This window comes from Zophobas morio, unplaced genomic scaffold (assembly GCF_036711695.1).
Source record: "Zophobas morio isolate AGI-343-1 ecotype UQ-CSIRO unplaced genomic scaffold, CSIRO_AGI_Zmor_V1 ptg000024l, whole genome shotgun sequence".
Lineage (NCBI taxonomy): Eukaryota > Metazoa > Arthropoda > Insecta > Coleoptera > Tenebrionidae > Zophobas > Zophobas morio.
Window position 1 is genome coordinate 11,149,561 of NW_026972129.1, and position 15,652 is coordinate 11,165,212.

Sequence of the window (15,652 nt, forward strand, 5' to 3'; positions counted from 1 at the left end):
TTTTATTTTGCTGTTTTAAAACCATGGTTACCATTTCTGTAATTTCTCCAATGTCTTGCTGCTCTTTCCATCTAAGGAACTTTTGATACACTTTCTGATTTGCTCTTTTTTGGGAGCAAGTTTTGCCGTTGGAATCTTGCATGATTTTGCAATTTTTCGATAATTTTAGTTTGTTTAAAATAAACAAACACCGTCGCCAGAGTCACATACTACACACACACAGCTGATATTGTAACCTAAATTCTACGCATATAAAACTTTTATTTGGTCGCTGTCAATTCTGACGTTTCTCGAATGTGAACTTTGAATCACCAATTTTTTCACAATTTGGGACTTGGGGTTGTCAAAATTGAATAAAAGTTTGTATTACACTCGCGGTTAAAATGAATGTGTAACTCGTGGTCTTAAGGCGCTCGCGGCATACGCCGCTCTCGCCTTAAACTGGCCGCTCATTAAACATTCACTTTAACCGCTTATATAATAAATAACTATTATGATGTAAATACAATTAAGTATATCGATAATTCACTACTGAAAATTTATTGAAATATAATTTGTGTTAAAAAAGATTTTTGTGGTTTTATGGTTTATTAACATAATTTACTTATTTGAAATTAAATATTTTTAATACATAGCACAAGTTCTTGATATTCTTTATTTTTATTCCAAGTAATAATTGTGTTTCCTTTAGTTTTAATCAAGAAAATTTTTCGGTTATTATCTAACATACTTTTGTACATTAAGAAACTCCATTCCACGTCACAGGACGTTACAGGACAATATTTAAATAAATAAAGAAGTCGTTTTATGTGTTTTAAAATTCACTCTGATTTCCGGACTTTAGACTTTTTGGTGTTTCACTTCGGCACAAGAACTAGTCGTATCTCAAAGAAAACAAACAGTGGAATATAGCGTATTGTACCAATATTTCATAGTAAAAATCTCTAAATTTTTTTATGAAGAGACAGACTGTTCTAGGAAACTTTACTAAATCTTTTCATTTACGAGCTTTTGAAAGACCGCCGGTCTCACTGATACTTCTTACTTGGCTCCTACGAATGAAGCGAAAAATGCACAGATTGAAAATATAGTAAATGGGGTAGTATGTATGCGTGATATGTCGTTAGACATTAAGTATTTTGCAAATAAAATTTATTTCATTGAAAACAGAAACAATAAAAAACATATCTGTACAAGTTTGGAATCGATATGGCCAGTTGTTTAGAATATGCAAATATGCTTTTGTTCGTATTTACAATTATTACGAAACAGGTTATCAAATAATCTATTTTCACATGGCGAGACTTTCAAGCGGCCGAAGAATTAAAAACCATAAATTTTCATTGAAGAAACAAACTCTTCCAAGAAAATTACCAAATCTTTTAGTTCCATTGATACCTACCTACCGAAAACGTTGCCAGATGAGCCTAACACAAATTTGCGGATATTTCTCGTCAACCAGATATTATTTCATTTAGAAGTTTCTGGTAAATAAATGGGATTATTGTAATGAACACATAAAACAAATAAATTGTGATTATTATTTGTTGTTTTAATCCATTAGACGCTTATAGGCTTATAAGCATACTTTTCTTGAAAAATCGGTATTAAATTCAGTGAAACATCTTTGTGCCTTAATTCCTATTGGTAAACTGGGATTTTGAATAGAGGTCGCAGGAAAATTTTGTATGGTTTTATGGTTTATTTACATAATTTTCTTATTTACAATGAATGTTTTTGATATATAATACAAGTTCTTGATATTATTTATTTTAATTACATTTAATAAACCATAAAACCACAAAAATCTTTTTTTAACACAAATTATATTTCAATAAATTTTCAGTAGCGAATTATCGATACACTTAATTGTATTTACATCATAAAATTTATTTATTTTACTTCATACTATGTCAAGTTTGACGTTTTACTGGATCGAACTATTCCGGTAAAATCAAAAAAACGGACAAGTCCGATAAAATTGAGCCAAAAACACGGAGGTAGAAGAGACACTCTTCTACCTCCGTGGCCAAAAAGGACAAGTTTTCCATTTCCGGAAGCGGCCACTGACCCTTTTGGGTCTCTTTTGCTTTACCTGTTATTGTAAATACAAATGTAAATTTAGTACTTCTGTAACCGTCCTGTATTAAACATCGAAACCGAACGCTGTCTATTATCTCGCACGCAAGAAAACAAAGGTCCTTGGAGCAATATCAAAGTGCAATTCGGTATCACATTGTCGTATCAACCAGATTACAAAAAATACTGGTAGGACGAGCCGAGTTGCACAAACATTGGTCCTTCGAGACGGATTGCACAAAACATTCGTCCATCGAGTCGGATTATACAAAACAATAAGTCCTGTAAAGTGTTATAAGTACTATGTGTTTAAACATATGATGCTGATTTGCACGAATAAACAAATTAAAACATTTACCAAAGAGCGGTTGCTAACGATGTCAGAAAAAGTGACTCGATTTGGATTTTTTCTCAAAATAATAATAATTTTATCGAATAAAAAAGTATGTTGACAGTATGAAATAAAATAGATAACAACATACGTCCGGTAACTCTTTTCGCAGTACTCGTTTCGAAATTAAAGACTCGGCTACCTACTCGTCCTGAAACATATCACTCGTACTGTAAAATTTGAGCTACCGGACCGGACCGTATTTAGAATAACTTTAATTACCATTTATGTTTTCATCAACACTAACAAGTATTTAAAATAACAAGTAATAATTTGTTTGTATTGTTTATTCATTATAATAATTCCATTTATTCACCAGAAACTTTTAAACGAAATAAAATCTAATCGACTAGAAATAACGGCAAAGTTGTGCTAGGCTCATCTGGCAACGTTGTAAATTATATAAATGGTTATGAAGAGATTTTTACACATTGTTTTCGTCGCCCTCTGTCGAGTGGTAGCTTTATTAAATGTATTGTTGCTGTGATTTGGGTTATCTACGCGCGCGATTGGTGTCCAAGCTTTTCGCCGGCGTTTGACGGCCGACTGTTGGTGCGCCATCTCTTGTTCGCCGGCCGTTGGCCTGTTCGCTCCAGACAATAGCATGGGTCTATCTATATGTATTTAATCAATGGTCCGTATAAGCCGGAAACTGCATAACGCGGAAACGGAAAATGTTTGTAAGTCCCAACGTGTCAAAATACATGCACCCAACTCTGTGTAAAACGGAAGCGAGAACAAAATTGATGATTTCTGCGAAAAACATGTAATTCAATTCGTAGACCTGCAGGTGCATTTTTTGTCAACACAAAGTCACTGTTTTCAATTCTTATTTGATTAGTGTGTCTCGTGGTTGTATGTGTGTTCGTAATGGCCCAAAACAAGACCAACAACAACAGCAAAATGGATTTAATTAATGTACACGAGCCGCAAAATTTGAGTCTTAAAGAACTTTGAAACAAGTTCGGTTTCTAAAAAGCAATTATAAAACATAAAATAAATTAGAGAAGAATGGCAAAGTGGTGAGCGTGTAGCCAACCTTTTGCAGTTGAGAATAAGTATTGAAAATATATCTCAATGGCCGAAGAAGCAAAGAATAATAAACGACTGTTTCAAATAATTCTTTTATATGTACCTATGTATTCTATTTAATAAAAATTGTTTTCCGTTTTATAGAGGTTTACTTTCCGTCATAGGCGGGTTTCCTGTAAAAGCCGGAACCCTGTTTAAGACGGATCAAAATTCTGGACCTGCGTGATTCCGGCATAGACAGGTTTTACTGTACTTTAAACGTCAAAGCCATAAACGCCTTATAGGTTTGAGGAAACTATACATACTAAGGTAGACAAACATTGTAGTGATTAATGTTTACTATTTAGTTAGTGTAGTATTTTGGTTAATTTAATATTTTTTAGTATAGTAAATACGTAACTGGTAGACAGATATATTCAGGAATATGGGGCATTCATTCCAAGAAAATTCTCAGCATTTTTGGTAAACGCAAAAGTAAAAAACGACTGATTACTTTGATCATCTTGATATTTTTCAAGAGTTATAGTTTTCGCTGAAAATGGACTCTCGTTTTAGGCATTTTATTTTTTATTTCAAAAATTCATACGTTTTTTTGAAAATGCAACATGGTGTCTTAAACATTTTTATGTCACGAGCATGTATATGTATCGTACTGCTCTTAAAATTTTGTTCTGAAAAATTTCAGTTTCACAATGCGCAGTGATTAAGGGTGCTGTAAAGTACCCGCAAACTTAAACACGGAACCGGTTCATAAAATTCATATATTTTTAACACAACTTTATTAAAAAATCAGAACGTTTTGGTCGTGAACCAAAATTCAAAGTATTAAAAAAAGGCAACAGAAGCCTGAGAAAATACCATATAGCGCCGACGTTTTTGTTATAAATTAATAGTTTATTTTTCAATGTCAACTTAAAAATGCATTAAGCTTATTTAGGAAACAAAAAAGTTATTGTCTTTGCCATTTCTATTGAAACACCACCTGTTGATTTTGCTTAAAATTTAGCAATTGGTAACAGCTTTCGCTTGATTGACAACGGCTTTTAGTTAGAAAATTGTCTGAATATGAACGTTGCCAAATTTACGATTAACGCTCGGGACGTAATGATCGTATTAAGAAGTTTGTACACCGAAACAGAAGAATTTGAAATCTTAATATTAATATTTAAATGATTTAATAATTACCAAACTTAAAAAAAGCTGTTTTATTACGAACATGTCATACAGTTTCCTATATTTCTCGAAGAGTATGATTATGTCGGTCCGAGTAGGTTTAGGACAAATAAATCAGAATAATATAAAAGCGACTTTCAGGTGATGCGCTGATAAATGATCGGTAATCAGAGTAATCACGCTAGTCTCATGGAGATGGGACGAGATTAGAGAATAACAGCAGACCAAGGAGTTGGAATAATATTCTAACCTCGTAGGAGACGAATTTGTATCCCATGTTTCTGGGATCTCGAAAATGGCTTTGCTAATCTAATCAATGCGAATCATTACGGGGTCTTGATACCCGTAATGATAGAAGTCTTGCCTGAATGGCGGTTATTTCGGGGTCAATGGCTGGTCTAATAATAATAATGTGGTCCTACTGGTACTACAAGCGAACTAAATTAAATTACAGCATAAACACTTTTACTATAACATTTATTTGTATTTATTCCATTCCCAAATATATGAACCAGAGTAAGTGGTAGTAAATTGACCGCGTTCTTCCTTCTTGTCTCTTTCCAGTCTAAGCCATTTTTTCGAAGACTTCAAAATTTTTTTACGAGCATATATAGCCCATATTAATGCATATATTACGATTGAACACAATATAACGATACATATCACCCAGGAAATTATTTTCTTTTCTTTATAAGAGTCATAGTTGAACAAACCAGCTGTAAATATTACAGAATTGAGAGAGAACAATGTTATTAAGAATATTAAAAACAAAATAATTATTAAGCTATACAGGAAAAGTCTGGTAAGTGTGCCGAAATTGTAATCTCCCATCGTCTTCAAATTTTGTGAATATTGGCCGAAGCCATAAACTAAAACGATACCAATAACAAACAAACAAGAAAGAGGTACGATTATGAAAAGTACTGGGATATAATACAACAAAAGAGAGGTGAAATAACCATTTGTTAAACAAAAAATAATTCCAAGAAAACACAACACGCTACAAATTAATAAATTAATAAGCCAACGGTGTTGAGACAATTTCATGACATTATCATATACTGCCGTCATTATAGCTTCAGCAATTGCAATCTGAGTACCAAGAACTATCAAAAAGAGCATAAGGAAAAATATAAGACACCAATAATGTTGTCCTGATATTGTCGAAAATGACTCAGAGTATATCATGTAGATAACACCAATGGTAGTATCTGGTATGTGCCAGGGCAAATGTGCTACATCACAAGAAAATGACTTAGCAAATGAAAAAAATAAATAGAAAAATATAATAGAATTTATGTAGTTAATTATACACAGAATAAGAGAATCAATCAATATAAAATGGCGAAAACGACAGTAAGAACCATACACTACCGGTATACCTAAATATATTCCTAATTCGAGCAGCACCTGCATTATTGCTGAACACCACATTCGCAAATTGAAAATACTCTCATTTTCCGTACCATGTGCAACCAATCTCCCAGTACTTTTCACTTGAAAGGCGACAACTAGCAAAGTTAAAATTGCAAAATAACAGAAAATTACCATAACTATAGCAAATTTTCCTATACTACGACAACTGCGAAGAGTTACTATATAAACAATAACCCAAGAGAACAGTAATGATAACAGCAACCACCATTTCAGCGAACCTATGGATGATTCTGGTGTAAATGATGTGTTGAGAACAATTTTGTAAAAATATTCTTTTGATGACGTTGTCACATTACTTGAGATATACCACCAATACGGCAGACAGTTGTCTTCTTCGTTAGACGAAAAATCGCTGCACAAAGTCCAAGGAAGAATTCGGTTGAAGCAACGGGCAAAATAAACCAGAGAGTAAGCGGCAAAGATGTTGTAGTACAAAGATATTATTAGGCAAGCAAAAACCATTGCAACGCCTACACCAAAAAAAAGCGGGGCACAGTGCCAAATCCATAAAAGTCCAAATTGACCATATTGTCCCATTGATGTTTCCAGTACAAACAACGGGTAACCAATAACTACTGTGGCCACAGTATACGGAACAATAAAAATTTCTCCATACCTGAAACAAATTTGATAAAATATGATACGTTACTTCAGGAGGAAACAATACCGGTATATGTTTATTGGAAAATGATAAACATTGCTTAATGACAAACTGAAGGAAATGAAGGCTAACAGATAAACCAATCTATTCCTCCAATAGAGTCTTACCAACTAGAATTTGGACAAGCAGTTCAGTGAGGAGAAAAATAAACCAGATATTACGTACTTCAAATTTTGGTTTGGTGGTAGCTTCAACTTCTTTAACAGCAGCCTTTTGGACGTGTTCTTCAACTGCCCGATCTTGTTCCACTATAACTTCCTGAAAAGTGGAAGGTAGATTTTGCAAATGCTAACAAAAATTCTTTACCCTTGTAGGTTGCTCCGGAAAAAGGCTAAACATGTGATGATTAAATAGGTTAAAACAAAATAATTTGTGTCGGTGTAGCTACACTTACCAAACAGCATAACCGTATGATGATAAAGTTTTCGCTGAGATAGCTCGTATTCTGGTCCTAGGTTCTGAATCCATTGTTTGAATACAAGTCGTAGAAATTTATTTAATCCACAAAAACAACAGTTTTGTGTTATTTAAAGAGAAGCAAGTATTTTTGACATATTCGTTGACAATATGACAAAATATTTAAAAGAAAAATATGTCATTCGATATTTAGGTCTGCTACTGAACATCATAGTAACTGCTAAAAATTGAGCAGTATCAAATTCACTGTTTTAGGACAAATTTTATAAGTTAATTGGTACTCCTACAATTTTTGCAGTTCAAGTAGTAGTGCAATAGTCAGTAGGTATCGGTCGATTCCTTTCCAGAGTCGTTGTTCGACAGCAGTTTTCCATCACGGACAGTCCATTAAATACAAATTAAATATTAACTATCGAAAAGTTTTTGAGTTATAGTGGGCCAGGGCATACGCCATGTGGTTGGTACTACTGACTTACAAAACTAACGAAAACAGTGTATATGTGAAAGTTTTGAAATCAACTGCACAATGTTAACACCATCGTTAGTTAACCTTGATGACTACTTCGAAGTACTTTAATACGAATTCCTGAAAGACCCATTTTATTTATATTAATTTTAATTAATAACTTTTTTCAAACAAAACACTTATGAAACTAAGTTCAATTATTTAATTAGAACATTTATTAAATCATCACATTTTAAACAGAGTAAGTATCATCACTGTTTCAAAACTTATCTTCTTTGCAATTCATCAATAGTACAAAATTTACAACTGTTGATTGTATTTAGTTGTGGTAACTCAAACATCCAGCCAAATCAAATATATACACATTATTTTAAGGCCCGGAAAAATTCAAAATTTGGCCTTAAACTGTGATCGTCAAAAAATGGAATCTTGTGTTGTGTGTGTGTTGTTTTTATGGTGTAATCCGTTACCCTACACACCTCATCACTATGCTCAAAAAACCTGCCGCATATTTTACGCTCTACCCCGCCTTCGCAAAACTGTCAGCTGTTACCAAATTGCGCGTTTCATGCGGATGTAGATTTCTTCATGAACTTTATCTCCCGTTTTCGACTTCAAAATTTCAAGGTCCGTCCTCTCAAAATAGATAAATATTTAAGATCAGTTTAAATACCATAGATAAACTATTTTTAAATCTCGAGTGAGAAATAATGGTGTGTGTTATGATGTAACATCCAGAATTTTTTGATATCATTGTTATAAAATAATAAGTTGAGCCTGAATTTCCGCCACGTGTGTTTATATGACCATTTACATGATAATGTGAATACGTTATAAACACCTAAACACATTAAAAATTGTAGGTGAACATTTTATTTTTTGCAAAATTTTGTCATAATACTTAATAATGTTCATTTTCTAACTGTAGCGTTAATAGAAAAAACATGTATAGTGCAAATCCCATATTTTGATTTTGTTTAAAATAATTGTTTAAAGTGAAAGAATTGTACCTAAAGTTTAGAGTGATTAATCATTACATTAAAGAAATTTCAAACTGTACATTTTTATTTACTAAAAATATAACACTGGCTTTGAAATAAATTGAAGTGTTCAAATCAATAAATGTCATATTAATCAGTTTTCATAATATACAAACTCCTCACAAGACAGTGAACCACATTTTAAATGGATTTTACAATGCAGCTTCGACGAGTTTCCTCAAAAACAAAAATTAAGTTGACAAACTCAAAAAAATCGTGCAAAAAACGAAAACAGCAAAACTGTAGAAAAAACGACAAATGTGTGTGCATGCCAATGCAGCCAAGTTCTTTTGAATTTCCCCGAATCTGGAAAGAACTGCGTCTTAAAAATCAGCTCTGTGATGGAGTAGTCCACTGTTCTGATGGTACAGAATTCAAAATACATCGAGCTATTCTCTCAGCTGCCAGTCCTTATTTTCGAGCACTCTTCACAAATTCCATAAACAGGGGACAGCCTGAAACTTACGAAGCAAATGTTGCAGCATCTGGAAAAATTTTCGCTTTACTTCTTGATTTTGCGTACACGGGCACTTGTTCGATAAATTCTTCGAATGTAGAGGACCTACTCAAATTTGCTGATCAATATGAGATTCTTGGTGTTGTTCAACTTTGTTGCAGGTACTTGCTCGGTATGTTGTAAAGAAGATTGATTATTATTACTCACAGTTTTAATTACATTGACTGTAGATGAGTTATGTTCGACAAACTGTTTGGGAATCCTGCATTTTGCTAATCAGTATTTCTGCAACGATTTGGTCAAGCGTGGACAAAGATTCGTCAAACACAATTTTAGTAAAGTGTTAATGGAAAGTAGCGAATTTGTTCATTTAGATAAAAATGAGCTTAAAGAAATTATAACTGATGATGAACTTAATATAAAGAACGAGGAATTGGTTTTTGAGTCTGTGGTGAAGTGGATCAACTTTTGTCCAAGAAGTAGGAAAATCTACTTCTTTGAACTACTGCGATGTATAAGACTTGGAAATATGGCACGTGATAATCTCATTGCTATTGCTAGACACCCTTTCGTAGAGGAAAAACATGTAATTACTTGATAGCAGTTACCGAATTTGATTATATGCTAAGTTTGTAGGAGTGTAAAGAATACATGGAAAAAGTCGTTTCTCAAATTGAAACTATAATGTGTCCAGGAAAAATCGATATTTCCAACGTCATTTTTCGACCACGCATATCCTATGACGTTCTTTTTGCAATTGGTGGGTGGAGTGCTGGAAGTCCCACCAATTTCGTAGAAACTTATGATGTTAGGGCAGACAGGTGGCTTTTATCGTCAGACACAGATTCAGTACCTCGAGCGTACCATGGTTTGTGTACTTTAAATGGTATCATTTATGTAATCGGTGGTTTTGATGGTAACCAGTACTTCAACACTGTTAGACGTTTTAATCCAGTAAATCATATGTGGAACGAATGTGCGTGTATGTATCATCATCGTTGCTATGTCAGTGTAGTAATGTCTGACAATAAAATATATGCTATGGGTGGTTACAATGGACGAATTCGAATGAATACTGCAGAAAGATACGATCCGATTAAAAACCAATGGGAAATTATTCCTCCGATGCAGAAGCAAAGATCTGATGCTAGTGCTGCTTCTCTCAACGAAAAAGTTGTTATTCTTAGTTTTTACAAAAATAATTTAATTTTAATCAAGGTTTTTGATGCAGATATACATTGTCGGAGGATTCAATGGTCAAGAAGTTATGCGCTCTGCTGAAGTTTTTGACATTAAAACAAGCCAGTGGTCATATATTCCCCAAATGATTTCGGCAAGATCTGGTGTTTCTTTAGTTGTCTATGACAATACTCTCTATGCCTTGGGAGGTTTTAATGGCTACGTAAGATTAACCAGTGGTGAGAAGTACGTACCAGGAGAATCTCCTTGGTGGACCGAAGTTTCAGAAATGATGACCCCAAGAAGCAACTTTGCGACTGTTATTTTAGATGATTACATCTATGTTATAGGAGGATTTAATGGTAAGTCATTCGGTCAAGTTCAACAAAATTTGATATTGTTTTTCCTACAATTATTACAATATAAAATTCTGATTAATTGAAGACGTGAGTAGTTAAAGGTGATAGGTCACAATTGATGCACTTAAAAGTATTCTTGACAAATGAAAAAATTATTCGTAAGAATTTTATATGTGTCTGCAAAACTTCTAGAACTACGTTCATGCTATTTGAAATACCAAGTTAAATTTGGCATGTTACCTTTTGCTTTTGAGTTCTTCAATTGCTAGTTTCTCGCAATTCCTGGTACAATTTCTAGACAACTTCGTGTCAGGTTCTTCGACAATCAATTTCGTGGAGTATTACGATCCGGAAACCGACGACTGGTATGACGCTTCGCCAATGAATCTCAACAGATCTGCTCTGAGTGCTTGCGTCATCAGTGGCTTACCAAATACCAAGGAATATTCAGTTTTGGGTAGAAGTCAACAGGAATGGGGACAAGGAGCTGAAATTGGTACAACTTAATGTGTTTGAAGATTTTAAAATATGTGGTTCTTGCCTTTTTATCTATACCATGTTTATTATTTAAATTTGTCAGTTTTATACAATAAATATTATCATTTGAAACTGTGCTGAACTTGTTTTTCTAGTTAACTACAAACAAACAATTCTGACTAAATATATCTTAGTAAAAGCTATAATGCTCTTTAGATGGAAAATGTTTCAATATTTAGGCACGTGGTGCATTATAATTAATAATATGTACCTATAATATCGCTTAATATTCACAGCAGTAGCTAGCAAAATCAGTACTTAAAAAAGCCCAGAACGATAATAGAACCGTTGGCATTTTTCCAATATTTTTTTGTCGCATTAGAACTAGATTCCGAAAGCGATTTTAATATTTCAAAATAAAGTGATTTGTTTGAGATAATTACAATCCAAAAAGATGTTTTGCGATGAAATTATCATTGGAATGTTATTTTTGTATCCAGAGAATTTTTTACTCTGTGAAAATAAAGACGATACTAACTATGTGAACATTCCCTAAATGACACTATTTCAGTAACAGGTATTTAGAATACACGATCATGGATGTCTTTTTAAAACTTCAGTATTTTCAATTTAATTTTCTGAATATTGGTAACTTTCTTCTCTTCGGGTATTCCATTTTAAAGATTGATATAGAAAAGAGTTTCAGAAAACTAAATCCTACAACGACAACTCATCCTGATCACATGCTTTCATTTCTTTTAAAAGATTGTGCCACGGTATTTCCAACATTCTTAACTACAGTCTTTAGTAGTGCAGACGTAAATCCAGACCTATGGAAAGTTTCGTGGGTTTTACCAGTATCAAATCTGGAGATCATTCTGACATCAAATTATCGTCCCGTTACCATTATGAATAATTTCGCAAAGCTTTTTTCTGTGTTTTCCATCCTGTTCTCTATTCGTATGTTGTTAATAATATGGTATGTACTAAACAAAGTTATGAGAGCAATAATCCTCCAGTCTCCATCTAACTGTTGGAATAGTGTTGGTAGAAACTATATTGTCTGTAAAGACATATGGTCGGTCGACCGTGCGGTAATACGAGGGCAGAACATTGCACACACGCACAATTAACTAGATCAGTGACAACTCACAAGATTAAAACCATCGGGTAGCTGAGTGGAAGGTTGGGAAAACTTAACGTGACGATGGTGGCTAGAGTAAATTCTTGGAGATACTTCTGCCTGGCGGCGGAAGTTGGGTATAATGGATAAACCAAACTTCCGACGGACCAACCAAACGGCTGAATTGGACAGACTTTACTGAATAGATCTAATGCGGTTTCCTATTTATAGGACTTTTGGTCCGTTTCCCACGCTATTAAAATCATAAAACGAGCGGTCTAGACATTCTTGAACGTTGATATCACCCCTTAACTCAGATTATCTTAGATTTTAATTACCTTTGGAGCGATCTGATTGGTGGTCGGTGTACATTCTGTCCAAAATGGGGTAAAGAATGTGTCTCATGTATGAACTGTTGAAATGATTTGATAGCTGGACAGTAAATTCTATCCATATTTGAGTAAGAAATGTGTCTCGAGCGAATTCTTGGAAAACATTAGAACAAAGAGACGGCTGAGATGTGGATTTGCGAGGCCGTGGAAAGTAATACATGATTTTGATGGCTAAGTTATTTGACGAAGGGCGACTTTGCACTCTAAAAGTGTTCATTTAAGGACGGAATTTCCGGTCCGCTATACGTGTGCGTGATTTGGGTATTAATTTTGATACCAAATTAAGTTTTGTAGATCATATTAATTTTGTTACGACGGCAGCTATTAAATATTTAGGTTGTGTGATTTGCTATTGCAGAGAAATCAGTCGATTTGAAAACTTTTTACATTCCTTTTATATTCTATAATTGAGAATCCTATTTACAAAGCACACAGGTATATCCAGTATACATAGAGTATGAGCCCTATAGAAATGAGGATGCGTATACAGTGCAGAATTTTCCGCAAGAACTGTGTCTTGATACTATTTCATCTTTTGCACCTTAGAAGAACTGACTGTTCACATTTGTTAAGTAAATTTGAATGAAAAAATTAGGTTAAGAAATAACATAATTATTAGAGTAGCTAAACTGGAAACTATGAAAGCTTTCGACGTTTCATGACCCCTAACATTAGGTCTCCCATTTCCGTCTGTCTATCTGTCTGTCTGTCTATCGTCTGTCTGCTTTCTGTCGTCTGCCATCTATGTCGATTTTTATAATTTTCCAAATTATCGGACCGATTGTTATCAAATTTTATATCCACGTTAAGAATATCTTGTAGATGTCCCTTCAAATTTTTTTTCAGTAAACGACCTTTACCTATACCTGTGGTATATGAATCTGTCTTGATTTTTTACCCTCGTCATCCAGGTTCTCGTAAAAAAAATTCAAATTGTATAAGAGCACTGACGTGTGGAAACTTGCTTGGCCCTGCTGTAAAAATGTTGAATAACTAACGCGAAGGTCACTGGTTCGATTAACTCATGGGTCATAATTCTTTTTATTCATTAAACCAAGAACGATTCAGTGCATTTCTCGAAAATTTGAGAATACAGTAATGTTGCACCCGCCTATATTTAATAATAATAAAATAAGTATTATCAAAATACTTCCAGTTTGTTACTGAAAACAATATTTAGAACGTTTTCTCCATTGTAGCTTAATTAATAATTTTAGTCGCCTCTTCTATTTGTTATCTGTTCTAAATATATTTCGTATTGTCCGTATCTGCATAGCATGGTCCTTTATCTGTATTTTAACATTCCATACAGATTTTTATTTTAAGTTGTAAGGATACTCAAAAAAAAATGAAATAAATACAAGTCGCAAAATTAAATTTTCTTTCGAAAACATTTAACATAATACTTGGTTGTTGTTCGCTGTGCAGACTGACAATATCTTTCATTCACTGGGGACATTTTTTTTCTGTTTATTTGTTGCCTTTTTCTTTTTTTTTTACTTCCTGAACGTAACTAAGGAATTATTGTTGCAGGGTCTATCCGGCAAATAGCTACTTTCATGATTTTTCGAAGTTTCAAAATTTTGCTGAATAAATCCTATCTTAAATGTGCAAAGTATGATGAGTCAATACTTGTGATTTATCACTGCATTAATATTTTTTAGATTTGTTTATACAGGGTGTCTCAAAAAATTAATGACTGAGTCAATTTATTTTATTGATTAAATCAAGAATTGAAAAACCGAATAGTTTTAAATCTTGTAGACGTTTTGAAGTTATTGTAAGCATGGTAAATTTTGAATCAAAATGTATCTGTTTATCAACCCCAAAAAATTAATGACGTCATCTCAAAATTTTACCGAATAAATTTTATTTAAAATTGCAAAATATGATCAGTCTATACTTGTAATTTATCACTGCATTCATATTTTTAGATTTGCTTATCCAGAGTAACTCAAAAAAATTAATGAATAAGTCAATACTTTGAAATCTTGCAGACGTGTTAAAGTTATTGTAAGCCTGGTAAATTGTTAATCATAACATATCTGTTTATTCACCCCAAAAAATTGATGAGTTTTTACTTGCGATTTATCATAGTATTAATATTTTTTAGTTTAGCTTAAACAGGCGGGTCAAAAAAACTAATGAATGAGTCAATTTATTTTATTGGTTAAATATAGAACGGCTCACTCCATTTTCTTAGATAATTTGGGAAATCCAATACTGTTATTTTTAGTATTACACTGCATCAATCCAAGCTGGTATACGTGTCCTTGTTTTTTTTTGCACTGGTAATACGCTGAGCATGTTGATGACGTCACAAATTTTTTATTGGTCAAATTAAGAACGAGTCACCCCATTTTCTCGAAAATGTGAAGAATACGCACGTCTTTATATAATAATAATAAAATAAGAACTATAATATTCAGAATATTTTGTTGATTGTGGTTTAATTAATAATTTAATCAGTCCTGTGTTTTGAGAAGACAAACTCATTCAAATCAAACTAATTTCTACGTGACATTCTTTCAATGTATAAATATAAATAAACACTTGAGCGTCAGATTGCTATTATCTAATGTTGAAGGTCAAGGGTTGTTACAGATGTATTATTTTAAGTTCAACATGGTGAGTCATCAGAATCTGACAACGGACTGTCAGTCAGTAGCGTAACATGCACACTTCAGAAGGGGGTGGTTTTTAAATTTATTTTTTTAAATCGCAAACAATAACACACGGAAACATAAACTTAAGTGAACTGGTCAACACGCTAGCACGAATGCGAATGAATTTATTAGGCACTAATCTAGAAAGGTACAGGTACCTATCGCTAGTATATACAAATGTTCACTATGACAGAGAAACAATGACGGATGTCTCTGAGGGTGCGCCCATTCGAAAATGCTGAATGTGTTTCATTGCACTTCAGAAGTGAGGGAAGTTCTGTCGAAACAACTTTTGACCAATTT

The 15,652-nt window shown here is 33.3% G+C and overlaps 2 protein-coding genes across 3 annotated transcripts in view; both read left to right on the forward strand.

Moving 5' to 3' along the window:
- LOC135135528 (15-hydroxyprostaglandin dehydrogenase [NAD(+)]-like) overlaps nucleotides 1-15,652 on the forward strand; it is a 136,682-nt gene that overhangs the window by 66,443 nt on the left and 54,587 nt on the right. The gene's annotated exons all lie outside the window — the stretch shown is intronic.
- On the forward strand, nucleotides 8,772-11,300 carry LOC135135190 (kelch-like protein 10). Of its 2 annotated transcripts, none has more exons than XM_064064194.1 (5): nucleotides 8,772-9,325; nucleotides 9,384-9,739; nucleotides 9,790-10,326; nucleotides 10,385-10,694; nucleotides 10,990-11,300. In XM_064064194.1, the coding sequence occupies exons 1-5, from the start codon at nucleotides 8,842-8,844 to the stop codon at nucleotides 11,196-11,198; spliced, it is 1,896 nt and encodes a 631-aa protein (XP_063920264.1). In that variant the 5' UTR covers nucleotides 8,772-8,841; the 3' UTR covers nucleotides 11,199-11,300. The 2 variants fall into 2 exon arrangements, with proteins under 2 accessions (XP_063920264.1, XP_063920265.1); XM_064064195.1 differs by having other exon boundaries at nucleotides 11,005-11,300.

Coding starts and splice junctions, on each gene's coding strand:
- LOC135135190 (XM_064064194.1), top strand. CDS start 8,842: ATGGATTTTACAATGCAGCTTCGACGAGTTTCCTCAAAAACAAAAATT. Junction 10,327..10,384: donor CTGCTTCTCTCAACGAAAAA/GTTGTTATTCTT, acceptor TTTTTGATGCAG/ATATACATTGTCGGAGGATT. Junction 10,695..10,989: donor TGTTATAGGAGGATTTAATG/GTAAGTCATTCG, acceptor TACAATTTCTAG/ACAACTTCGTGTCAGGTTCT.